Genomic DNA, 27294 nt, shown 5'->3' with positions numbered 1-27294 from the left:
ATCACAGTGAATAACGTAAACTTCTGTGAGGCCAGGAAGAGTTATTAGAAGGTTAAGTTGTACATTTTTGAATAGTTGCATTTTATTTGAATTAAGATATCCCACTTGTAGACTCCATAAGCTTATCGACCATTCCCTCAACATGTCCTGTTGTTCCAATTAAAGAGTAAATACTATGTCTGTGATTATCCAAAAAATTGGTTCAAAATGTATAAACAAAACAGAATTAGCTTGGGTCTTAGGTGTCAGGGAGCAAATGAGGCCAAGTAAAGGGTTCCCACTTCCATATCAGAGAAGCCAGGTTCTGCCTTACACAAATAAACCAGAGTATTCCATCTATTTTAGCCATGATGTTAGGCACAAGGTTGGGCATGTGATTGAGGTGGTCCAGTGAGTCTCAGTTCTGGGACTTTTAACTGTTGAGGAAAATCTCTCTGCTGGGGTTGCTGAAGATGACAGACTGATTCAGGAGCTGCTGGCATCCATCCTGCCACTACCAGGGGAAAACTTGCTTTATAATGAAGCCAATACTGACAAGAACAGAGGTGAGAGGTGGAGAGAGCAACAGTCCTGCTGACACTTGGAACCCCTGGATACAGCTATAGCTGAAACCATCATCTAGTGCTTCTTAATGACAAGAGTCAATCATTCTACTCCTCATTCACTGACTCAGCTGAAAGTAGTATGAATTGTGGTTTCTACCACTTGTGACCAAGGAGCCCTTACCAATATGAAAGCTGAATTGTTCCTTGAAACTTTAATTGTAGAAAGTGAAAAACAAAATGCTGCATAATGTATAATTCCACTCCTACCAAATGTCCAGAAAAGGCAAATACAGAAAGATAGAAAATATATTAGTGGTTGCCAGGGGCTGAGAAGAACTGGAAATGAGGGGTGGCTGATAGTGGGTATGGAGTTTCTTTTGGGGGTGATGAAAATGTTCTGGAATTTTGGAACCATCACCAACAGTGGTGATGGTTGCACAGCTCTGTGAATGTACTAAAAACCACTAAATTGTACACTTCAAACTGGTAAATTTTATGGTAAATTGTACCTCAACTTAAAAATAGAAAAAATTAATTATAGTTATTGGAGCTCCCCATGAGTGAATTGGAACACCTGATCCCCTCAGTTCCCTTGCCATGAGGGCTAGAAGTAATCAAAGCAAGAACTGCAGAAATGGAAAATTGCTTTATTTCCAAAAATAACAAAAGCCCATGAAATACATGGAAAAGTAAGTGCTGCTGTAATATGGCATAACAGAAGGGATGGTTACCTAATTTCACTAAATACAAACACAAATGTGGATCTCATTATTTAAGATAAGGTATGATGAGCACAAAACTACAGATCACTGGGCATGGGGTTCCCTCATTTGATTTAGAAATTATGAGACAACTGGAGGCAACACCTCTTGAGCTGCAGCATCCACATCAACACAACATTGCTTCGTTTTATTTACCAGATGACCAGGAATCATACACTAACTTGGCTGCAACAGTGTCTTCCACAGCCATTCCTGGAATGGAGAGAAATTTGGTTCACTTTTTGTCCAAACAGCTTTTCCTGAAACAGCTCTGGGACCAAGAGTTTCTGGATGCACTATCGATGGTGCTAATGTCTGCCAGGGTAACAAAGACTGATATCCAGGTAAATTCAGGCTTAGAGAGACTGCTAAGGACAGGACAAGGCAAGGAATATGATATGAAGCAAGACATGTACACCAAACAAATTTTAAGCATCATTCAAAGTTTAGTTCAGGGGTCAGAAAACTTTCAGTAAGGGGCCAGATAGTAAATATTTCAGTTTTGGGGGGCCATATATGGTATCTGTTGCAATCACTCAATTCAGCCATTGTAGTTAGTGCAGAAGCAGCATGAATAAGTAAACAAATGAACTGTGTTCCAATCGGACTTCTTTACAGACATGAAAGTTTGAATTTCATATAATGCTCATGTGTCACAAAATCTTGTTCATCTCCCCCCACCTCCCACCAAACATTTGAAAATGTAAAAACTATTCCTAGCTTGCTAGTTGTACAAAAGTAAGTGGTGGGCCAGGTTTGCTTCACAGGCTGTAGTTTGCTGACTCCTGTTCTAGTTCAAACTCTGAACCCCTCAGTGACCCCACTTGTCTTGTTGTTTTAGATACATATTTTAGCCTTGAATGGGTATAGGTTCTTTAAGGACATGGTCTGGTTTTGACTAATTTTTGTAGCCACCACTGCATCCAGTATGGAGCCTGAAAAATAATAGGTACTTAATATGCACCTGCTAGTTGGAAGGATGTGCCAATAAACCAATCCCAAAAATGAGAAAACAAAAATTGTTCAAGAAGGTAAAGTAGTTTTCTGTAGCGTTCTGTTTCCTGTAGGGGTTGGATTACCTCTGATCTGCTATGAACTCAAAGACTTTCAGACACAATTGGATCAGTGTGGTATCTTTGAACCAAGATTTGGGTAAAGCTTATACTGCCTTTGCCTGTCCCCCTGTAAATGAGAGATTTAAAAAATATTACCAGTTAGCAAGACACCAATAATGACCCACTGGTATGAGTGCAGGTGGCAAGAGCATTCTTCATGTTCTGCTGAGCACTGAGGCTTTGGGGCTTGATCATAAGAAATACAGATCTTTACAGAGGGAAAGAGGGCATTCCTGAGGAGCAGTCACTTGTTTACAACCAGTTTGGGAGTAGTTCAATATTTTAGGTATATCAGTTGAATACCAGCTCTGTTTCTATGTATGTCCATCTCCTTAAATCTGGTGTGGTGAGAGGGCTAGACTGATGGCTAGACTGATGAGCCCATCCTCTGTTGGACTTCTGCCTGTACCAGCTCAGGTGGTACTGGGGCTCCCTGTGGAAGCTCTACTCAAACCAGCAAGTGGAAGGGTAGAGAAGAAGGGAAAAAAGCAGTCGCAGGCTGTATTTCTTATCTGAGTCCCTCTCACATTGGACATCTCCCTTAAACTCTCCATATTTTAACGATTTTATCCCTTACCTCCCACCTCTGAAGGGTAGCTTCATTTAGATCGATGTTTAAATGACGGACTGCTGATGCTTGTTGTGTGCAAATCATTTTACATACACACCTCACTTAATATTCACAAAAACTCAAGGTAACAGATGGTAAAGAAACAGTGGCTTAGATAGGTGAGGTCACTTGCCAAGGATGTATGTCCAAGGAGTGGCAGAGAAGAGAATCCAGCCTAGGACTACCTGATTCTGGAGTTCATGGGTTTAATCACTACACTAAGGCATTTAAATAACTGACCCAAATGATAGATTTCACAATGAGTCAGTCATGGAAACGTGATTCATTCCTCCTCCCACCAATGAACTAAAACCTGCCTTGTGCCCTAGTTAGATTTGTGCCCTGGGAAAAATGGTTCTTACCCAAAGACTTGAACACTGTGGTCTTCTCACCATGGGCTGGCTTCATTCCTTTTACCACTTCTCCCAGCTCACCAAAGATCTCAGCCTGTGAAATGAACACACATGGGCCCAGGCCATGGAGCTCATGAGTGCTCCTGTTGGCTTATACAGCCAGGGCAGGAGGGCATCCTTGAACTGAATAAAAAAGAAAATTTATAGACAGACCATTTGTAAACTGGATGATGTCAAAGGGATGCTTCCCCCTAGAATCCTTTTTGGGTACATTCTGCTTTTGTGATACCATGAATGCAAAGGTACAAGTCTGTGGCCAGGAAATGTCCTGCCAGAATCCTGTGTCAGTAGAAAATAGGTGTGTTCTCATGTCATCACTAATTTTGGCAGTTCCCTTCTGGTTTACATGCCCTGAATACAAATAAAAAAGAAGGTAAAATGTGGCCAACCATAGTGTTATTTTGTTGGCCACATTGGGGAGGTTTCCTGGCTGCGACAGGTCAGGAATCCTACTAATCCTAATTCTAATCCTACTGCTTTATAGGATAGCCCAGTCCAATGAAAAAATCCAGCAAGCTTTTTTCTATAGGCAAAGAGGATAAAAACTACACATGGCACCAGCAAAATGGCCACATTATTCTGACAGGGAATTAGGAATGATTGAGATTGTTTAGACTCTCTCACCCTACAAAGAGTTGGGGGTAAATGAAGTCTGAGCAAGCCAAAGAGAAGGGGAAGTTAATGCAAGCCTGGGACCCCAGCAAGGCCACCTGAGAAGCAGCTACAGTGAAGAAGGCTCACCCCGGACAGGAGAATGTCTCCAGACTCTCTAAGGGCTGCCTCCCGGGAATCCACATACAGCACAGCCTGTTTCATCAGCTGATCATCCAGCTCTCTCCAGTCAGGTCTGCTGGCTCCGATGGCTGAGAAACAGCAAACAGACCCTGAGCCCAGAAACAGTCATGAAGGATATTAAACACACTCAAGAATGGAAGACAGGTGGGGAAATGTGGTGACAGAAGATGTGTGGGTATACTCAGATTCAGAATGTCTCATATCTCTAGGCCAACCCCTCCCAATCAGCAACACTGGATACGCATTAACAAGAATAACACCTGCCATTTCTTGCCTTTCCACTTCATATCCTATTTTATTCCTAAAATATTGTGAGGCAACTTAGCTTTCACTTATTGGATACCTACTATCTGTGAGATGTTTTACACATCCTATTTACAGTCCTTCCAAGTTCATTTCATGTCTGATTCCCATTTAAAAGATGCACTAACTGGGGCTCAAAGAAATGAAAGTGCTTGTCAAGGTTATATATCTAATGTGTGTATACCTGTGGCTCTGAAACAGTGCCATTCCCTTTGTGCTGCTTCTATTTGTGGGGGCAGTGACTTCCTTTCCCCAACTCTGAAACAAACATCATGTGCAGCATCCTCATACCCCACACTCCTCTGTTTGCTTATTCTTCATCATTCCTGTTCCTCACCCCCCAACCACTTATTTCTTAAGTGTGACAAGGGAGTTTAGTGTCAGAATCATGGAGAAAGTCCAATTAAAAGCAAACTGGTGCCAAGTATTCATGTGCTCTGCAGAGTCTGAACCACAATGATGACTCCTGGCACCAGTACCTGGGATAACGTACAGGCTGCAACCAGACACTTGCCAGCCCAGGCAGGTGATGACTATGAGCAGATGGGATGGGATGGGATTGGAAATGGTGGAGACCTAACTATACAGAACAAAGCAGACCCTTCTAAAGAGGGTAGGCATTGTTCAGCTCCAGCTAGCTGCAGGCATGTGAGAACACAGGTCCACTGCTAGATACTCTAATTCTTTTTTTTTAAAGCAGAAAATCTATTTCCATATGTTATTTCTTGATTTTTACAACATTCTATGGTCCAAACAGAACACATCTGATGGCTGATCCAGCCATCCTTGGGAAAGTGCTATAAAGCTTTATTCCAATGTAAGGCAGCATTACATGCCTTCTAGTTTTCTCTGCTTGTTTGTTTCCATTCTCCCCTACTCAGTTTTTCTCTTTTTAAAATTATTTTTAAATTTTTAATTGTTGTTCAAGTACAGTTTTCTGCATTTTACCCCTAGCCCTCCCTACTTCCCTCCCATTTCAACCCTCCTTTATTATTGTCCATGTGTCCTTTATACTTGTTCCTGTAAACTCTTCCCCTTTTCCCCTGAAATTACCTCCACTCTCCCCTCTGGTCACTGTCAGCCTGTTCTCTATTTCAGTGTCTTTGGTTATATTTTGCTCGTGTGTTGGTTTTGTTGATTAGGTTCCTGTTAAAGATGAGATTATATGGTATTTGTCTTTCATCAACTGGCTTATTGCACTTAGCATAATGCTTTCCAGTTCCATCCATGCTGTTGCAAAGGGTAAGAACTCCTTCTTTCTTTCTGCTGCATAGAATTCCATTGTGTAAATGTACCATAGTTTTTTGACCCATTTATTTAATGATGGGCACCTAGGTTGCTTCCAACACTTGGCTATTGTAAATTGTGCTGCTATGAACATTGGGGTGCACAGGTTCTTTTGGATTGGTGTTTCCGAGTTCTTAGCATATAATCCTAGCAGTGAAATTGCTGAGTCAAAAGGCAGGTCCATTTTTAGATTTCTGAGAAAATTCCCTACTGTTTTTCATAGTGATTGTATCACTATGTAATTGCACCAACAGTGTGCTAGGGTTCCCTTTTCTCCTTAACCTCTCCAACACTTGTTGTTTGTTGCTTTGTTTATGATGGCCATTTGACTTGTGTGAAGTGATATCTCATTGTGGTTTTAATTTGCAACTCTCTGATAGTTAATGATACTGAGCACCTTTTCATGTTTCTCTGGATCCTCTGTATGTCCTCCTTGGAGAAGTGTCTGTTCAAGTCCTTTGCCCATTTTTTTGCCCATTGGGTTGCTTGTTGTCTTAGAGTGGAGTCGTGTAAGTTCTTTATGTATTTTGGAGATTAAACCTTTGTCTGAGGTATCATTGGCAAATATGTTCTCCCATATGATTGGTTTTCATTTATTTTAATACTGTTTTCTTTAGCCATGCAAAACTTTTTATTTTGATGAGATCCCATTTGTTTATTCTTTCTTTTATATCCCTGGCTCTATGAGTAAAAATGTTGCTGCATGAAATATCTGAGATTTTCCTCTCTATATTCTCCTCTAGGACTTTAACAGTGTCATGACTTGTTTTAAATCTTTTATCCACTTTGAATTTATTTTTGTGTATAGTGTAAGCTGGTGCTTGAGTTTCATTTTTTTGCACATAGCTGTCCAGTTCTCCCAACACCATCTGTTGAAGAAGCTATTTTTACTTCATTTTATGTCCATGCTCCCTTTGTTGAATATTAATTGACTGTAGAGACTTGGGTCTATTTCTGGGCCCTCTGTTCTGATCCATTGGTCCATGTGCCTGTTTTTATGCCAGTCCAGGCTGTTTGGATTACAGTGGCTTTGTAATACAGTTTGGTATCAGGTATTGTGATCCCTCCTACTTTGCTCTTGTTTCTCAAAATTGCAGCAGCTATTCAGGGTTGTTTATGGTTCCATATAAATTTTTGAAGCATTTGTTCTATGTCTGTGAAATATGCCATTGGTACTTTAATAGGTATTGCATTGAATGAGTTAATTCCTTTGGGTGGTATGGACATTTTGATAATGTTAAATCTTCTGATTCTGAACACAGGGTATGTTTCCATGTGTTTGCGTCTTTCTTGATTTCTTTCTTCAGCATTGTGTAGTTTTCTGAGTACAGGTCTTTTACTTTCTTGGTTAGTTTTATTCCTAGGTATTTTATTTTTCTTATTGCTATATCGAAGGAGATTTTTTCTTGATTTCTGCTTTTGCTGTTGCATTGCTGGTATACAAAAATGCCTTTGATTTCTGGATACTGACTTTGTATCCTGCTGTTTTGTCAAATACATTTATTAGGTTGAGCAGTTTTTTGGTGGAGTCCATAGGATTTTTTATGTACACTATCATGTCTTCTGCAGTGACAGTTTTGTTTCCTCCTTTCCTATTTGAATACCTCCTATTTCCTTTTCTTGTCTGATCATTGTGGCTAAAAGTTCCAATACTATGTTGAAGAGAAGTAGTGAAAGTGGACAGCCTTGTCTAGTTCCTGATATTAGTGAAAAAGCTTTTAATTTTTGCCCATTGAGTATGATGTTGGCTGTAGGTCTCTCATATATGGCCTTTATTATGTTGAGGAACGCTCCCTCTATTCCCACTTTGCTGAGTGTTTTCATCATAAATGGGTGTTGTACCTTATCAAATGCTTTTTCCACACCTATTGATATGATCATGTGATTTTTGTCTTTACTTTTTTATGTGATTTATTACATTTATAGATTTGAAAATATTGTACCATCCTTGCATCCTTTGGATGAATCCCACTTGGTCATGGTGTATGATCTATTCAATGTATTGTTGAATGCTGTTTGCCAATGTTTCATCGAAAATTTTAGCATCTATGTTCATCAATGATATTAGCATGAAGTTTTCTTTCTTTGTTGTGTCTTTATCCGGTTTTGGAATGAGGGTGATGCTGGCTTCATAAAAAGAGTCTGGGAGTCTTCCATCATTTTGAATTTTTTGGAATATTCTGTGAAGGATAGGGGTTAGCTCTTCCTTAAATGCTTTGTAGAATTATCCTGCAAAACCATCCACTTTAGGGCTTTCATGTGTCAGGAATTTTCTGATTACTGCTTCAATTTCATCAGTTGTTATTGGTCTGTTCAGGTTTTCTGCTTCTTCTTCATTGAGTTTTGCAAGATGCTATGTTTCTAGAAATTTGTCCATTTCACCTAGGTTTTCAAATTTCTTGGCATATAGTTCTTTGTAGTAATTTCTTACAATTCTTTGTATTTCTGTGGTATCATTTGTAATCTCTGCTCTTTCATATCTGATTGTGTTTATTTGGGTCCTCTCTTTTTTTCTTGATGAGCCTGCTTAAAGGTTTGTTGATAATGTTTATCTTTTCAAAGAGCCAGCTCTTGGATTCATTGATCCTTAGAATTGTGCTTTTCCTCACTGTGTCGTTTAAATCTGCTCTGATTTTGGTTATTTCCTTTCTTCTACTACTTCTGGGCTGTCTTTGTTTTTGTTCCTCGAGTTCTTCCAGGCATAGAGTTAGGTTGTGTGTTTGAAATGTTTCTACGTTTTTTTAGGTAGGCCTATATTCCAATGAACTTCCCTCTTAGGACTGCCTTCACTGTGTTACATGAATTTTGGATTGTTGCGAGTTCATTTTCATGTTTTTCCAGAAACTTTTTGATTTCTTCCCTAATTTCATCCTTGACCCATTCATTGTTTAATATCACGCTATTCAATCTTCATGATTTTGAGTGTTTTGAGTTTTTTTTCATGGGGTTCATTTCTATTTTCAGTCCCTTGTGTTTGGAGAAAATGCTTGATATGATTTCAATTTTCTCGCATTTGTTGAGGCTCATTTTGTGTCCTATCAATTGGTCTATCTTTGAAAATGTTCCATGTGCATTTGAAAAGAATGTGTATTTCGCTTCTTTAGGATGAAAGGTTCTGTAATAATTTAAATAACTATATGTAATTTAAGTCCATTTCATCTAGGGCATTGTTCAATGCCACAATATCTTTGCTGATATTTTGTTTGGAAGATCTGTCCATTTTTGACAGTGGGGTGTTAAAATCCCCTACTATAATTATGTTGCTGTCAATATCATTGTTGAAGTCCTGCAAGGTTTTCTTTATGTATTTGGATGCTCCTATATTGAATGTATATATATTTACCACGTTTATGTCTCCTTGATGGATTCTTCCATTGAGTATTATGAAGTGACCTTCTAGGTCTCTTTATGGCCCTTTTTTTGAAGTCTATTTTGTCTGATACGAGTATTGCTACCCCGACTTTTTTTCCCTCTCCATTTGCTTAGAACATTTGTTTCCAGCCCTTCACTTTTAGTCTGTGTAGTTCTTTTTTTTTTCTGAGGTGGTTTCTTCTAGGCAGCATATGTGTGGGTCATGCTTTCTCATCCCTTCAGCTGTTCTATGTCTTTTGATGGGAGCATTTAATACATTTAAGTGTAAGGTTATTATTGATAGTTAGTTATTGACATTTTCATACCTAGTGTTCTTTTCTCTCTCTCTCTCTCTCTCCCCTTTTCTTCCTTTCCTTAAAGCAGTCCCTTTCGCTTCTTTTACAGAGCTGGTTTCATGGAAGTGTATTCTTTAGATTTCTTTTGTCTGGGAGGCTTATTTGGCCTTCTATCTTGATTGAGAGACTTGTTGGTTAAAGTAGCCTTGGTTGCAGGCCTCCAGGTCTCATTACTTGGAATATTTCTTGCCATTCTCGTCTGGCTTGGTGTGTTTTCTTTGAAAAATCAGCTGCTAACCTTATTGAGGCTTCCTTGTATGTTATCTCCTTTTTCTCTTTTGTTGCCTTTAAGATTCTCTTTTTGTCTTGGAATTTTGCCCTTTTAATTACGATGTGTTTTGAAGTGGGCATCTTTGGGTTCCTCTTGATTGGGACTCTGTGTTTCCTGGAGTTGTGTGACTTTTTCTCTTATCAAATTAGGGAAGTTTTCCATCATTACTTATTCAAACATATTTTCTATCCCTTGCTCTTCTTCTTCCCCTTCTGGTATCCCTATTATATAGATATTATTACATTTCATGTTGTTCTGCATTTCCCTTAATACCTCTTCATTCTTTCTGACCCTCTTTTCCTTTCCTTGATCTTTCTGGGTGTTTTTTTATACCTTTTCCTACAGCTTGCTGATCGTGTTTCATTGAGCGTGCTTTTGATTCCTTCTACTGTGTTCTTTAGTTCAGAAACTGTATTATTCATTTCCTTTTGGCCCTTGTTGTTAGTTTCTGTTTCCCTTATCATGCTGATATAGTTTTCAGTGAGTTCATCAAATTTTCCCTGTAGTTTCTGGTAAGCTCATTCTCTGTGAGCCCACTGACCTTCCTGATAACCATTGCTTTGAACTCTGATAGTTGACTTGCCTCTATTGCATTTAGCATATTTTTCTGAGGATCCCTCTTTTTCCTTCATTTGGGGATTGTTTCTTTGTCTTCCCATTGTTTGTGAGATTCTTATTTTTAGCCTCTGCTTCTTAAATTGATCTGTTTGGACTCCCTGGGTTTTTGCTGTAAAATTTTTTGGTAGAATACCTGTGAGATTCAGTGGTGCTATCTCCTTGATCTCCCGAGCTCACTTGTTTTGAGGTGTCATTTAAGTTGGCTCTGTGTTTGTCTTTGGTTTTGATTTTTGTTGAGGCTTTCTTTGGTGAGTCCTTTCCACCAATCTGTTAACTGAGGGTCACTCTGTCCACCATCTCCTGTATTTTTTTGTGCTGCTGTGGGCAGGTTGTGTTGAAGCTGGTTCTTCTGTGTGTACAAGGTTTTTAGGATTCTCTCTTGCTCTTGTTCAGTTGTTTGTTATGGGTAATTTCTCCAGTATTTACTTGTACTTCCAGATAGGTCCTGGGTGGCAATTAGTGTGGCTTCCATTCCCTCTTTCACCTTCTACTATTGTTATCTGTTGTTCGTTTGTTGTTGGGTTTCCTCTTCCAGCAGGTATCCTTGTGTTCACAGGTTCCACCTACTCATTTTTGTGATCAGTTGGATGGGGGAGAAAATGGTTTAAGACAGAAAGTCCCATACTCTACTTTTCAAAGAGAGTGGTAGTAATGTCTACTCTATAGAAGAAAAATTCTTGAAGGTTGTTTGTGTGAGGAGTTCTATAGTATAAAATCACTAATGAAGCTCAGAAATAAATCAGGTGATGGGAAAACCCCCAGCCTCTTAGGCTGCCTTTTCTCATTACTCTGTTCCCCCCATTCTTCTGAATAGGACGAGTTCTCAGATGGCTTTTTGAGCCCACTCAGCCAGATGGAGGGGTGTCCAGGTGGCAAAGGGGGTCCTGGTTGTGGCTGGACTCTGACCTTGCTTCAGGGGGCTAGAATGGGTGAAGGTTACATACTGGGTGGTGGGGCTTGAGCAGGATGAGGAAAGTGGAGTGGGGCTGGAACTGAGCCTACCTCTCAGACAGGTTGCAAAGTAAGTCAAATCTATTTTGGGTGTTTCCCTGTTAGCTGCACTTATAACACACTTTTCTTAAGTATACTTGACACCTCTGTGAACACATAAACCAATTTTGTCCTTGGGCCAGTAAAATTTAAGAGATGTCTTGACTCAAAATCAGGTGGCTTTTCATGTAGAGAGATTCAAAGTGTGAGAGGGGTATGATATAACCATTATTTGGCTTTGAAGATGGAGTGTCCACATGGTAAAGAATGTGGAGTTTGGTTCTAGGAACATCCAGGTACCTAAGGAAATGGGTACCTTCTTCCTACAGCATAAGGAATCTGCCACACCTATGTGAGCCTGGAAGGACACTCCACAAAAACTGTGGCCTGAGTAACAGCTTGGTTTCATCTTTGGTGGGCATAAGACCCAGCTAAACTATACCCAGACTCCTGAATCAGAAACTGTGAAATAATAAATATGTACTGTTTAAAGCTAAAAAAAAAAAACCCATCAAGTCAGTCTTGCTAAAGATTCAGCTCTTGTCCATTTCACCAAGAACTGGTTTCTTTTGATTTCCAAAATCCCTTCAGAAATGGTCTTACTTTCCATAAAGCCTGACTTGATCCATCTTTTGCCTATGAGCTAAGCCACTTACTACCTGCCCCTGAATGCCATCATAACTCCAGTTCTGCAGTCTCAGACCTTCAATCTGGTCTGGCCAGTTCTTCAACATACCATGCTTTGTTTCCTTTCACAGAACTTATCTGTGGCTGGAACTCTCCAGTTCACCTATTTGTTTACTTCTTTGTTGTCTATTTCCCCTCAAGAGTATAAGCACCAGGAAAGCAGTGACCTTGAATGCTGGTTTACTGTGACAACCCCTGTATCTAGAGCAATAATTGGCACATTGCTGCAATTCAATAAACATTTGTAAATGAATGACTGCATAATCATGACACTGGGTTCTTATGAATTTATCTGCCAATGTGTACAGAGATCTTGGCCTTTGAGTTCACACTATATGCTTGTCATTAAAACATGGGGCCCTAATAGCATGCTTAAATCCTCTAGTGTTTGCTCACTTACCAGAATCTAGTCTTCTTACTGAAAGATAAGACAGAGTAGTATTTAAGAGCTTGGGTTCTGAGAGTAGAATGCCTCCATTCAAATCTCAGTCTACCACTAAGGACCTCTGGCCTTGGGCCAGTTAGCAAGTAGCGTAATCTCTCTGCGCCTTAGCTTACTTATCTATAAAATGGGGGTCATAATAATAATAGCTACTACCTTATAAGGTTGTTGTAAGGATTAAATGATATATAATGCACATAAAGAATTTAGAATAGCACCTGCAATAGTTCTTGCTATTACCCTATGGCCATTTAAGGATCTTCAGAGTCCCCAGGAGCTCTTATGTTTAGAGTTGCACCTATGATCACATATTGAAAACCAACCACATTTCACATTAAATGTCTTTTGTGCTGTAATTATTTTCTTTTATGATGTAAACTTTATTACATTTAAAAACTGAGCTGTGGTTGACCATTTTCCATAACGTTACATTATATAGAAATTGTCTTAGTTTCAGCTTTGTGATTTTCATTTCATGTTTTGCAGTGACTATTATTTTTCAGGGCTCACATGTTTCTGAAGCATTTAAAAAGCTCAGGCATTTTGCAGAAGTAACATAGCTCTGCAGATGCAGCTCCCTGGTCCAGCCTAGGACCTAGGTAGTGGTAGTTGGTAGTGGCCACCAACTACCAATGGCTCATGAAGCCACTCTGCTTACCATTGATGTGAGCCCCTGCCTTCACCCATTTACCAAACAAAATGGGCTCTGTTGCCATGGTGGCTGTAATGATCACATCTGCACCTGTCACAGCCTCCTGGACTGATGAACAGACCTGTACTTCTCCTTGCACTGTGTCCGCAAACTTCTCAGCATTTTCTTTGGTGCGGTTCCATATCCTCACCTTCATTGGGGGTAACAAGAGGGACATTAGGGAATTAAAGATCAGAAGCATTTGAGAAGTGAGTGGTTAGCATATGAGAAGGCCAAGAGTAGCAACTACAGGTAGAATCTGGAGGTGAGGACTTGATAGCTGGCTTAGTAAATATCCATGTCTGGGGAGGGGGTTGTTAGCCTTCAATTGTAAATAAGACCTAAACAATCTCTCATAAAGAAATATAATAAATATAGACATAAACATTACATCTAAATAAGTTCATCAACCAAGTTGAAAACCAATACAATATGCCCAGTCATAACAGAATGGTTAACCATACCACCCTTCTTGATTGAACGTTAAGCAAATATTATATAAATATTAAGGAATCTGTAAAAATAATGATGTTAGAACATTTAATAAACAGACAGGATATATAACTCTGTATATCTAACACGATTAAAATTATGTTATAAAAAGCTGGTGACAGAAGATTGAAAATGTTAACTCTTGTTGTTTTAAACAAGATAAAAGGATATTTTTCTTTTGTTTTCTTCCTTATATTCCCCATTTCCCAAAGCAGAGGTACAATTTTTACCCTAAATAAAATCATACTTCAAATATGCTTCATCCCTCTCATACGTATACTAAAAAGAAAATAAAAACAGAATCAAATGTTCTCAGTAGGAAGTGTGAGCCACAACTAGAGAAAAGTGGGCCCATATGTGGGCTAGAGAAGGGGGATGCTATGGCCTCCTGCTCTCTAGGTCTCATTCCCAGTCCCTGGAACCATAACTCCAAATACTTAAGGACTCCCAGATTCTCCTAAGAGAAGTAGGAAAAGGGGCCAAAAGGACAAATGAGTGTATTATATAATAGAATAACAGAATCCTTTAACTGAGTGGGCTGACTGCAGCCTCAGGCAAACCCTGTGAAATGAAAAACAGAAAGGAGGTGATTCAGACCTTCCCCCCTACTCTTCACCTAAAACAGGACTTCTGGGAAAGTCATTAAAAGAATGGTCTAGCCCTGTGCAGGTGGCTAAGCTGTTGGGAGCATTGTTCCATATACCAAAAGGTTGAGGGTTCAATCCCCAGTCAGGGAGCATATGAAAAGCAACCGATCAATGTTTGTCTCTTACATCGATGTCTCTCTCTCCATTCTTCTTTCTCTAAATCAATAAACATACCATTAGATGAGGATTTTAAAAAAATAATGGTCTAAATGGGACTCTCCACCTAACTATTTCAGCATAATCCATGTTGTAGTGACAGAACAGAAACAAAGATCATGGTAGCTCTCCCACCTCCCACTTCTTAGCCTGCCCTAGACTTACCTCCTCATAGGAGAACTGCTCTGTGAAGACCTCATAATGAGTGTACGCCTGGACCCCAGCCCCAAGGATGCACAACACTTCACTATTGGGTGGTTTCAAAAACTATTTGAAAGAAATGAGAAGGAAAAGATCAAGGGGGACACTGGCAGCTCCATTGAACAAATATAGTTTGAGTATCAGGTGACTTCTGCCTTGTCTTCAGCTCCCTCAGGAACCCTCAAGAACTCCTGAGCAACAACTGTCCTATCCCCCAATCCCTGTCCCTTTGTAACCACCATTTAACTCTGTTTTCATGAGTTTGCCTTTTTTTAGATTAAATCCTAGAGATTTAATGCATGGTATAGTGAATATAGTCAACAGTATTGTATTATAATCAGCAAATTTCCTAACAATTTAATTATTCTAACCACTAAAAAGAAAGGATAATTATATAAATGATAGACATACGAATTATCCTTACAATGGCAACCATGTTACAATCTATAAATATACAAAATTAACACATTGTACCCTTTAGATTTATAGCGTTAGAAGACAAATATATTTTTAAAAATCTCTTGGGAAATCAGGGAGATGTTATTTAGTGTTTCCATTCCTCTTGGGAGAGTAGGAAGGGAAGATGCTTTCACTGAGCACCTAATATATGCCAATGCTTTATCTGCATAATCTCATTTAGTCCATACCCTGACCATATCAGCTTGACACTCCTATGTCTATCTTCCTCCTGCTGATAAAGAAATTGAGATCCAGAGAGGTTAAGTAAATTGTTGAGTTATATAACTGAGTAAGTAACTGAGCAAGTTACTTAAGTTACTATAGCTCTCCAACTATCCCATGATGCAGGAGGGCTATAAAACCACATCTTTCATTCTCCAAAGCCCATATTCTTTCTCCTGTGCTGCCCCATGATAGCCACCCACTTCTCATAGCTCTGGAATCCAGGTACCCTTGAGGCCCAGAGTTCTCAGCTGTATTTTCTGAGACCCTCTTTGTTTACCCTTTCTCAGCCTCTGTCTTCCTTTAAAGAGGAATGTAGAGCTGGTATTTGTGGCATTGACTGAGGGTGTATGTGTGTCTGCATTTGGGAGTGGAGTTCTATCCTCAACTCATCTTGCCATCTCAGGGAAGACTTTCTGACCTCCCTGATAGGATTCCCCACTTCATAGCACTTATTTGTTTATAGTTTTATTTTCCTGTACTGATCTATAGGCCCAGTGAAGACAGGAACTATCTTATTTGCACAAAATTGGCACATATATACTATTATCTGTAAGAAACAGAGCAGAGTTTCTTGACCTCAGGACTACTGACATCTGGATTGGATAACTCTTTCTTAGCAGGAAGTGGGTGGGTGGGCTGTCCTGTGCATTACAACATATTTAGCAGCATCCTTGGCCTCTATCCATTAGATGCTGGTAGCACCGCCTATCTACTCTTCTTCAACTATGACAACCAAAAATGTCTTCAGATTGCTAAATGTCACTTGGGCAGGTAGCAAAATTGTCTTTGGTTGAAAAATACTGGTATAGAGGAAGGACATCACTTGCCCCTCGAATGATTTTTTTTTAAGTTGCTTGCCTCATTTACTCAGAAATAACAATTGTAATAACCTTTTTTAAAATTGTTGTTCAATTACAGTTGTCCCCAGTTTTCTCCCATTACTTTCCCCTGAACCATTTTTTAAAGTAGGATCCTATTCTGCTTTTTCTGTTTTATTTTGCAAAAATTTCAGCTTCTTGAATCTGCTCTTTCCTACAATGGTAACTATTGAAATTCTGAAGTGTAGCCTTAAATGTAAACATTTTCTGAATCATTAATTACTGGCAAAAAAGTCCCAGGAATATTACCAGATGTTTTCCAATTGCTTCAGGAGAAATACTATCCTGTGACATAAACTATAGATCAGAGAATCTGCTTTGAAAAGGTTTCAAAATTACAACATCCACAAGACTACCACTCTTACACATCTGTCCAATAAGGAGAACTAGGTGATTTTTTTAAAATAAATCATTTTCTGTTCTCAGTTAATATTAATCTAGTCTTAGAAGTATATACTTGGGCTTCAGAAATTGTTACAGTGTCCTGTAAAAATAACCTTGAATCCTTTACTCCAAATGTCTAATTTTGATGGGTTGTCTTACTTAATAATTTATTGTCTTGGTAATATTTGATATCTCTTTTTATAAACAGCATATTGTTTATAAGATTTATTAAATCATAATAGGATTAGTGGCACTTCATTCTTTTTCTGTAAGCATGCAGATAATTAAAAAAAAACATAGATGAATCTGTTAGTTTCTTACTTAGAGTTGGAAAGTCTGTGTTTCATTTGCATTTACATGGTCTGGGCCTTCTAGCTTTCCAGCCCCTTCTCATGTCTTGCTCTCCTGTCTTCTAGCCACATTAGTCTCTTTGCAGTTTCCTGAGCATATGTGCCTCTGTCAAACACAGGGTCTTTGCACAGGTTGTTTCCTCTGCCTGATACTTTCCCCTCTGCCCCTCAATGACTAACTACTATTATCTTCCAGATCTCAGCTCAAATATCCCTTATACAGGAAAAGCCTTCCCAAGACTCCTGTTTTACACTCTCACAAGCACTTCATTCCTTTAATTCAATGTATTTGTTAGGGTTTCAGATTTATTGGCGTGACCTTTGGATTAATATTTATCTGTCTAAATGGACTTGGTGCTCCCTGCTCTGATTTTACTCACCATTCTGTGTTTGAGCACTGAGCCTGGCACCTGGTTAGCATTCAAATATTTGTTGAATATTTGTTGAATATGCACACCAAGGATAAACCCTGATACATACTGTCACCTTGAGGAAGCATGTTAGAGCCCCCAACTCAGGTTCTATTTAACTTAAATGTAAACAGGGTACAATGTTTGTCAGACTTGAGAATTCCTATGCTTCTCCTCCCAAAAGCCCTAAATGAAAGAGAAGAGGTGAAAAAGAAAACACTGTACTCTTACAGAGCAAAAAGTAAAACAGACTCTTTGCTCCTTACAGAATACCCTATCTGAGTCCCTGGAAATATAGCTGTGGAGTTTCAGCCTACACTCTGAACCATCAGTCCAATGACTCTCAGCTCTTCTGGGAGTGCAGGTTTTTATCAATGCAACAAAGCACAGTGGAACCAAGATATAGGTCTAGACTACTTTGGTTCCCATACCTGGTTGATCATCAGAATAGACCAGAGACTATTAAAAAAACTAGGGTCTTGAGCTCCACCCCAAGTGATTTCAATTCAGAGTTTTGAGAACCTAAATTGTTTTCTTTTAAACTTCTCAGCTGATACTGCTAAATAGCTTGGGTTGGAAGCTACTGAACTGGGACAAGAAGACCAGGCAGCCTTGGAAGACCCCACAGCTGTCTGATGTGTGACTTCAGGAAACCCAAGTCTCCATTTCCTCGTGTATTAAATAAGATCATTAATATTTGCTCTGCCTTTCTTTTTTTTAAAATTTTTATTTAGTTATTTTTCAAGTACATTTTTTGTCTATTTCTCCCATCCTAGCCCCACCTGCCCTGTTTCCCCCCTCTCTCCCATTCTCACTGAAATACAAAGATAAGTCAAGACAATGGGTTGGAAATTATTTTGAAAAGGACCAGAGTCATTTACCAGTGTAAGGCAGTATTAGAGTCACTCTGTTCCTAAGTTACCAATGAGCATTTCTAAAGCAGCCCACTTATCATTTTAATTTGAGTTGGGCCTGGGTATAAATTTTAAAAAACAGTTCATCAAGGTGTGTACCTAGTCTACTTCTTCTTATCCAATTACCAGATTAATCCTCACCTTTCCCCCCCATTAACACACAATCTGAACACTTGGTCTTTGCTGGTCCCACCCTCTGCTAGTTCACATTTCCTTCATACTTACATCTCATAAGCCAGAGTCCCCAGAACTTGTCCTTCATTTAATGTGCAAGATTCCAGATTCTGTATATTCCCCACACTCAGTTTTCTAGGTGTCCTCTTCTTCGCTCTAAAACTCTAACCTCTAATAACACTGTTATAGAATTCCCTGACTCTACTTAGGAACAGCATCACCCCATCATTCCCTTCTGCCTGGGGAGTGCATCCTTTCCTCCCCATTCTACTCACTTCCTTCAGTCTTTACTTAAATGTCACCTTCTCAGTGAAGTCTCTTCTTGATAATTTCAAATGTCAACCCTCCCCAATACTCTCAATTTTGCCTCATTTTCATCCTTCCAATATACTATGTTTTTTGTTGCTAGTGGCAGTGTTTTATTTTAAGTAAATTCTGACATATTGTTAAACTCAAAAGGTTTCTTGTTTGCTAATTATCTTTTCAGCAAATCATACTATGTGTTTTATTTTTTGTTTATTGTCTAACTTCCCCTGTATGTGCCACTCTCTGTTCTGTTCACTGCCACATCCTCAACAGTGACTGCCATGTGGCAGAGTCTCAATGATACTGGCTGAATGAACATAGGAGTCTAGCTTGGATCTGTTTGGTTCTCTCTCTCTGCTCCTTGTACAGTACTGGCTGTAGCCTATGGGGCAACCATAGACTTACCAGCAACTGTGTGGTACAGGGGCAAATAGCAGTCTTGGGAGTCAAAGGGGCCAAATTTTAAATTCTTGCTCTGCCATTTAGTAGCTGTGTGATCCTAAGCAACTCACTTACCCTCTCTGAACAACATTCCCTACTCCTGGCAACTATAGGTAATGATATCTACTCTGTAAGATTGAGGTGAAGATCAGGAATAATGCATGTAAGATACCTGTAATCTGGCCATGCTCATTAAATGGCAGTTAATAAATTCATGAAACACTGTGTTCACTGGACACCCCATATTTGGCATGTGGAGTTCCAGCTCTGTCCAAAGGAAGACTAAAATAGGTTCCCCATTTCTCCCTTAGACATTCAAGTTTGAGACACCTGATCCAACCTGCCAACTCACCTCAACAACACAGCCAAGCACTAATCTTACCTTGGTGGCAATGGCAGACACTGCAGCTGTTCTCTTTGCAGTTATGATATTTCCATCCATGACCTTGGAGAAAAAGACAGTGAGCAAGGAGCACCCCTATCCACTACTTAAGTGAAGAGAAGGCACTCTAAAAAAGTATCTCTAGGAAGTATTATCATATTCTACAAAGAGGAGGGGCTTGGTGTCAGACCTGCATCCAATTCCTTGACTTATAAGAAATAAGTTGATATTGGTTCAAAACTTTGAACCAATATCAACTGCAAGAGATTAAGCACCAAATAAGTGCTTAATCTCTAAGCACTTATTTTCCTCACCTGTAAAAACAAAGAAAATGCCAACCATTCAGAGGCTTTTGTGAAGAAATGCATTGACATACATGAAAACATCTAGCACATGGTGAACCTTCAATAATCACCCATTTTCTTGCTCTGGAATTCTCGAAACACCAAATTAAGGAGGAACCTAAGGAATAAGTCATTTGACATCTATGCAAGGGCCATGAAACTCCACCTCAGTGGCTCTCAACTCCAGGGAGATTTATGATGATACAGATAATGACATAGGACCCCTCAATGAACTAAATCTTACTCTCTGGGAGGGCAGGCAGACATCTTTGTTTTTACAAGCTCCCTAAGTGATTCTAAATTATGCTTGGCTCTTCTCCTCTACTTATAAGTTATTCATCTTGATCCTCACTGGGAGGTTATCAGTATTCTCATTTTACAGACAAGAAACTGAATCCCTTACTACTGAGCAGATTCAGGAAAGATCTAAAACCTTGTCATTTAACTGGGAAGTTTGAGCTGGTCCCACTTTTCTGGGAAACCACTGATGGATGTCATCTCCATACGATGAGTATAAGTGGGAAGAGCCAGATACTCTTCCCAGAGGAGTAATGAACAGTTAGGTTCCTTGGGGCATAGGAAGAGCTAAGGACCCAGGGGTGGTTCAGGTGAAATTGTGATTGTCCTTGTCCCTGATGAGTTCTTAGCTGCCTGGTATCACAGTCAGCCTGGAGGGTACAAAGTAGATATTTTGGGGTCTTTCATTAACCATCTGTGTGATGTCAAACAAAGTTATTCTGAGACTGCAACAGAGTAATAGTGGGGGTGTAATAAGAAAATTCCACAGAAGAACAGTGGAGGAACAGTGAAATAATTTAATGAGATTGCTTCTCCTTCCTGACACACAGTAAGTACTCTCAGCAGGTGGCAGTTAGAAAGGCAGTATAGCACAGTCTTAAGAAAGTACAGGCCCTGGACTTAGACTGAGTAGGCCTCTTATTAAGTGCCTAAGCCTGGGTAAGTAAATTTGGCATACTTGTTTTATGATTCAGTTTCATTATCTGAAAAACAAGTGTAATAATATTACTTACCTCAGATTGGTTGTGTTAAAAAGTTAATATATATGAAGTGTTTAGAACGAAGCCTGACAAACACAAAATGCTCAAAAAAGTGGGCTACCACTACTGTCTTATATTGTCAAATGTTAAAACAGGACACCAGGTACCCCTCAGAAAAGATTCCCAGGGGTTACAGAATATCCCTTTTCCTCCACGTTACAGAGCTTCACTAAATATTTCCCTGGGTACTGGCTTTGTTCAAGTTGCATTATTTGCAGTAACTGGTATAGGGTCAGAGAGAACGACGAGATTACCTCTACAATGTCATACACTCGAAGCAGCAGCAGGCTCTGTTGTTGGGTTATGGATCTAGAAACAGATTTATGGTCACAGATAACCTTCACTCCCATTGGTATCTAGCCACTTAGAGAAGGGCATGTGTAGTCATAATCAAAACTCCCCTGGGCTCATGGAGAATTAATTCCTAGCCTGGCTCTGGGCCAGGGCTCACTCCACCCCAGGGCAGGGAGTTGCTCACCGCCAGAAGGGAGCCATTGCGTGGCTCAAAGAGTAGCACAGTGGCCTGGTGGGAGGGAACAGTGGAGGTGGTGCTGCGACCCTCATAGAAGGTGACCAACTTGGTGGTCAAAGCATCCTCTGCAGCACTGTAGGCAGGCATGACCCCCAGGAAACTACAAGGAGAGAGGGAACAGCTTCAACCTCTCCCCACCAATGCTGGCGCCACATACCTTCCTTTCTCCTTCCTTATTACTGCTGTACTGGCCCTCTCACACCCCCATTCTTCTGCCCTTCCCTTTGGCAATATGCACAGCAAGTTCAAGAGTCCAGGTCGGAATGAGAAAAACCATCCCAGTTCTGCCACTTATTAACTGGACAACCTTGGGTACTTCACTTAACCTCTCAAGAGTCTCAGTTTTCCATCAGTAAAATGACTGCATGAATACCTACCTGTAAGGAGGAGTGTGTTGAATTTAAACAAGGTAATTCCTGTAAAGAGTGAACTTGGCACACTGGGGAGCATACGTGTTAGGTGGCTGCTGTTATTAGTGATTAGGTAAACCCTCCTCTCCTGCTTCATCGTATCTGTACTCTTCCTCCTTACGAGTTTCTCTAGCACCCTACCCCCACCCCACAGCCCTGGCTTTTCTTACTCACCCTCTGTGCTTAGCCACCGGCACCACAGTGCGGACCGGCTGAGTGACCCCTCCTTCGGGTCCACTGGAGAAGTTGGCTAGAGCCACCTCCAGAGGCGGAATGAGGAGGCTGGAGCAGCGGAGGTGGTCCTGCACTTCCGCCGCGCTCAGAAATGCGGGAGCGAAGCTCATCTTGCTGCCTGCCTTCTAACCTGAGTGGGGAAACTGCTATCCCTGCGCTCCAGGCATCCGGAAAAGACCTTGCAGAGGCCTGTGGTTCCGCTTAGTGGTCACCGCCCAGCTCCGGGGGTGGAGCAAGGCAGGATCCACAGCCCTGGGCCCCTCCCACAACCAGCCTGGGCAGGCCCAGTCTCCTCCAACCACTGGTTTCCCAGTGTTGGAATGGAGGTTAGTGGCCTGGAAGTTAGTATTCTTGGGTCAACTTTCTCAGTTCCTGTAATTAGCTGCAGTTACTGTCCTTGCCAGGAGCTTTGGCACCACGCCTGCTTTCCTCCGCACGAGCTCTGCTATTTGTTATATTTGTCATTCTGCCTGGGAAAGAAGAGGCAGGAGAAATAGGGGCAAACAATGGCAGTGCTCCTTTTCTCTCCTTAATTTATTGCGATCTGCTGGAAGATCATAAATAAAAGGAGATAGTTATCTTTAAAAAAACATTTTTCCTTCAATTCTATCTCCATCTGCAGATAGAATTGAGGATCCCAACCTAATTTCTACTTCCATTTCCACCCCCAGGATCCCAGGCTATCCCTTGCTTTTCGTGCACAATTTTTTCTTACGATAACTAACTCAGCTAACCTTCAACTTTAAATGGAGAGGGTGGGGTTGGTTCCAAGGACAAGATGTAAAGGTCTCAATCACGTAAGAGCCAAGATATGTAAGACAACTTAGACTTAGGTCTTTTCTTTAAAAATCTTATACTTGATAGGAGGAAATAAAACAGTATGTAAACAGAAAGGTAACCCAAGATGCAGGGCAGTAAATATTAGCTGCCAAATTGTAACAGGGCGCAGCCAAGAGGGAGGCCCAAAAAAGGGACTTGGAATGGGGTCCAGAACTCAAGGTGTCCCGGAAATATTAAGATGTTCTCACCCCTCCCCTGCCACAGGTGTGAGTTGGGGAAGGGACAAATGGAGTGGGGCCATTGAAAGCTGTTTTGCATAGCCACAGTTTCCAAGCTAACCTCTGGCATGGTCATTTAACATATCTATAACCTTTAACTGGCTGCATAGATATGTTAAATAGCTGTGGCCATGCTCTGAGCCAGGGGGATGGAAGTGACTTCTACCCAAGATGTAACTGGGGACAAGTCCCCCAAGTTACAGCACCTGCATGAGAGCTTGGAGATGGTTGGCTCCAGGCTAGGGGGCCACACCTGCCCAGACTCATGATGGCAGCCCAGTAAACTTGGAATAATACAGGAATGTTGGTAAGTGTAGCCAATTGTAGGAGGAGTCAGTAATGGAGCTGCAAAGGAGGACTAGAATGGGGATTTAAAACCCAAACACAGGAGCCATTGGAGGAGTACCACTCAGCTTTGCCAAAGTGGTGACCCTACCCTCTCCGCAGCTCTGGTGAGGGGAAGATGAGACTGCCTAGAAGAAGAGTGAAAGAACTCTTGCCAGTAAGCCATGAGAAGGTACCACATGGCTTTGAATTAATTAGAGATCCTGTCTGGACAACAACCCACCAGACGATGGCAGGAGCCTGGATCCAGGACATGTGCTTCTTTTCCTGAGTTATGGTACCCCAAATTAGGGCAGGGGAAGAAGGAAGTGCTGTGGGTGTCTGTGGGTATCCAAAAGGACTTTGATATTTTAATGGGGACATTGAGTCACTACTTTAAGTCTGTATATATTTATTTATTTATTTATTATTTATTTTAACATAAAGGCTGATCAGTGATGCAAAGTTTTTATTTTTATTTTTATTTATTTATCTTTAGAAGGGAAGGGAAGGAGAGAAAGAGAGAAATGTCAATATATGGTTGCTTCTGGTGCATCCCCTGCTGGGAACTGGCCCCTGCTGGGAACTGGCCTGCAACCCAGGCATGTGCCCTGACGGGGAACTGAACCATGATCTTTTGGTTCGCAGGCCTGTGCTCAATCCACTGAGCTACACCAGTCAGGGCTAAGTCTGTATATCTTTAAATAAACCTTTCCTTTTCACAAGTCTCTGGCATTGAGAAATATCTTTCTTCTGGTGGCGGACAGACAAGCCCAGTAGGTGGTCCGGATGGTATTAGTATACTGTCCTTGCATGTGGGGCCTGTTCTGTAACAAAAACAGTGATAGGAAAAGTAAATGCTTTTGGTAATTCAAAGAAAAGAGGGAAATTATTTTGACCGGGAGTGGTTAGATAAGATTTTATAAAGGACAGAATAAACCAAGGCTAAATATGAAGTTAATAATGATAACAACCACAATTATGACAAGGATAGATTATCGATTTTACTACACCAGGTACTATGCCAAGCATTTGCTGTTCATCATCTTATCAATTTTATCCCACTGTGGTAGGTAGGTGTTGTTATGAGCCCTACTGTCCATTTGAAGCTCCAACAGGTGGAGGAGGGCTTTGTCCAAATTCACCCAGTGATTGAGTGGAGGAATTGGGATCTGCCCTTGAGGTCAGACTCTGGAACTCCACTCTAAACCATTAAGCGATATTTGCAGATAGAGAAGAAGAAAGGTATTCCAGACCAGGTGGAGCCCAACAGTGGAAGTCATGTTGTCTAATCTTAGGCAACTGTCTCTCTCTAGACAGAGTTGGGTGGGAATTACAAGGCTAGAGGGTTAGCACATCCCTGTGTCTGCACCCCTAGAAGTTCCCTGCTAACCCCCAACAGACCCTGAGTAGAAGGTATATACTTGCACTTCCCTAGAATGCATTTCCACCAGCCATGTATGAGAGTTCCTTTAGCTCCACATCTCTACAGTCTTTGGCTTTGTCAGTTTTCAAGATTTTGGTATTCTAATAGGAAATTTGCATTTCCTTGATGACATATGTTGAACATCTTTTTTTTTAAAGATTTTATTTATTTATCTTTAGAGGGGAAGGGAAGGAGAGAAGGAGAGAAATATCAATGTATGGTTGCCTCTCATAAGTCCCCTGCTGGGAACTGGCCTGCAACCCAGGCATGTGCCCTGACTGGGAATTGAACCGCCATCGTGTGATTCACAGGCCCGCGCTCAATCCACTGAGCTACACCAGCCAGGGCATGAACATCTTTTCATATGTTTATTTTCTACCTATATATTTCATTTGGTGAGATCAAAATCTTTTCCCAGTTTTTCATTGTTTTTTTCTTATTAAGTTTTAAGAGTTATTTGTGCATTTGTGGTAACAATCCTTTATCAGATATGTCTTTTACAATTATTTACTCCTGGTATGTGGCTTGTAGTCTCAGTCTCTTAACTTTGTCTTTTGGAGATCATATGGCTTAAAAAAAGATTGTATTTATTTATTTTTAGAGAGAGGGGAAGGTAATGAGAGAGGGAGAGAAACATCAATGTGTGGTTGCCTCTTGTGCACCCCATACCAGGGGCCTGGTCTGCAACCCAGGCATGTGCCCTGACTGGGAATTGAACTGAGGACCCTATGGTTTGCAGGCCAGCACTCAATCTACTGAGCCACACCAGCCAGGGCAGTAAGTTAAGTTTTAATTTTAGTAAAATTAAGATACAAATCTAAATTTATTGGTGTTGTATCTAAAAGGTCATTGCCTACAAGTATATCTACATTTTTTATTACAATATCTTCTCCTAGTTTTATAGTTTTACATTTTACATTTAGGTCTGTGATCCACATTGAGTTATTTTTTGCAAAGGGTGTAAAGTTTATGTCTAGGTTCATTTTTTTGCATGCGGATGTCCAGTTCCAGCACTATTTGTTGAAAAGGGTATCTTTGCTCCATTATATTGTCTTTGCTTCTTTGACAAAGACTATATTTATGTGAGTTTACCTCTGGGCTCTCTATTCTGATCCATTTACCTATTTGTCTGATTTTCACTAATACCATACATACTTCTTGATTTACTATTGCTTTAAGTTGTGAAGTAGGATAGTGATAGTCTACTTGAAATGTCATTTCTTCCCAATTTGATGTTATTGTCCTTCAACATTGTTTTCACTATTCTGTATCTTTTGCCTCTCCATACAAACTTTAGAATTGGTTTAATTGGGTTTGCATTGAATCTAAACATTAAATTGGGAAGAAATGACATTTTGACAATATTGAATCCACATATTCATACCCATGAACATGGGATGTTTCTTATTTTTATTTAATTTGGGAAAATTCTTATTGTTTTACATATTTCTTCTGTTCCTTTCTTTCTTCCCCTTTTGATATTCTCATTCTACACGTATCATACTTTTCATTGTTTTGCCGTAGTAGTTGGATACTCTGTTTGTATTTTTCAACATTTGCTTTTTGATTTTTGAGGATTCTGTTGATATATCCTATATCATCTGGCTCAGAGATCCTTTCCTCAGCTGTGTCCAGTGTACTAATAAACCCACCAAAGGCATTTGTCGTTTCTGTTATATGTAGGAGACCATTCTGCGTGGCATGGGCCCAGCTCCCACTCAGAGATGCACAGGACGTAAACCCATGGATAGGTTCTCCCGTGGGGAATCAAGGCTGCAATATGACCAGGCCACTTTGAGTCTTGCTTTTTGCTAAAAACTTTTTGCTAAAAACTTGCTTTTTGCCACCTGGATTTGTGGCAAACATTTACTGCAAAATAACGTCCTAAAATCCATGCTAAAGCTTCCAAGGATGAGTGTAACTTGTTCAACCACTTTTCCCTTTTCATTTGAAAATATCCCTCTTCTGTGATGTGATTAGCAACATTGGCTCCTTTGTTGTCTGTAAAAGGTAACCACCTAAAGCAACCTGTGCATAGTAAATGAAGACCATATTGCAATGTGCCAAGAAAGTCCATAAAGGCTGGTCCTGGTAAGGGCTAAAGATTTTGCTCCCCTTGAGAGAAAAAGGCATGCTTTTCCTTTCTCTCCACCGGACTCAGTAGTCCATGTGAATGTCTCATTTCATCCATAATGACACAGATACTGCAGGCTGGTGTCTGCATCAGTTCTAGTATTTTTTAAAATTTTTCTTA

The 27294-nt window shown here is 40.3% G+C and overlaps 1 protein-coding gene across 4 annotated transcripts; it reads right to left on the bottom strand.

The window, feature by feature from the left end:
• Positions 1-1172: 1172 nt before the first annotated feature.
• On the bottom strand, positions 1173-22436 carry CRYM (crystallin mu). Of its 4 annotated transcripts, none has more exons than XR_005083592.2 (8): positions 22173-22436; positions 21535-21688; positions 19655-19717; positions 14696-14797; positions 13203-13386; positions 4186-4328; positions 3394-3567; positions 1173-1519 (listed from the first exon to the last, which is right to left on the bottom strand). XR_005083592.2 is itself a non-coding variant. In XM_037152916.2 (8 exons), exons 1-8 carry the CDS (start codon positions 22340-22342, stop codon positions 1455-1457), a joined length of 966 nt encoding a protein of 321 aa, XP_037008811.2. In that variant the 5' UTR covers positions 22343-22436; the 3' UTR covers positions 1173-1454. The 4 variants fall into 4 exon arrangements, 3 of the variants coding, with proteins under 3 accessions (XP_037008811.2, XP_037008813.2, XP_037008812.2); XM_037152916.2 differs by having other exon boundaries at positions 3394-3478; XM_037152918.2 differs by lacking the exon at positions 21535-21688 and adding an exon at positions 21311-21365 and having other exon boundaries at positions 3394-3478.
• Between the last annotated feature and the right edge of the window lie 4858 nt (positions 22437-27294).

This window comes from Artibeus jamaicensis, unplaced genomic scaffold (genome assembly GCF_021234435.1).
Source record: "Artibeus jamaicensis isolate MK-2021 breed Jamaican fruit bat unplaced genomic scaffold, CSHL_Jam_final contig_722, whole genome shotgun sequence".
Lineage (NCBI taxonomy): Eukaryota > Metazoa > Chordata > Mammalia > Chiroptera > Phyllostomidae > Artibeus > Artibeus jamaicensis.
This window is presented reverse-complemented; position numbering and strand designations above follow the sequence as displayed.

Bases quoted from the DNA above. Each gene is read 5' to 3' on its own strand.
- CRYM (XM_037152916.2), bottom strand. From the start codon at position 22,342: ATGAGCTTCGCTCCCGCATTTCTGAGCGCGGCGGAAGTGCAGGACCAC. The intron at 3,479-4,185 runs GTGAGCCTTCTT...TTCATTTCACAG, and splicing joins GAGACATTCTCCTGTCCGGG to GCTGAGATCTTTGGTGAGCT. The intron at 1,520-3,393 runs GTAAGAACCATT...TCTCCATTCCAG, and splicing joins CACAGTGTTCAAGTCTTTGG to GAATGGCTGTGGAAGACACT.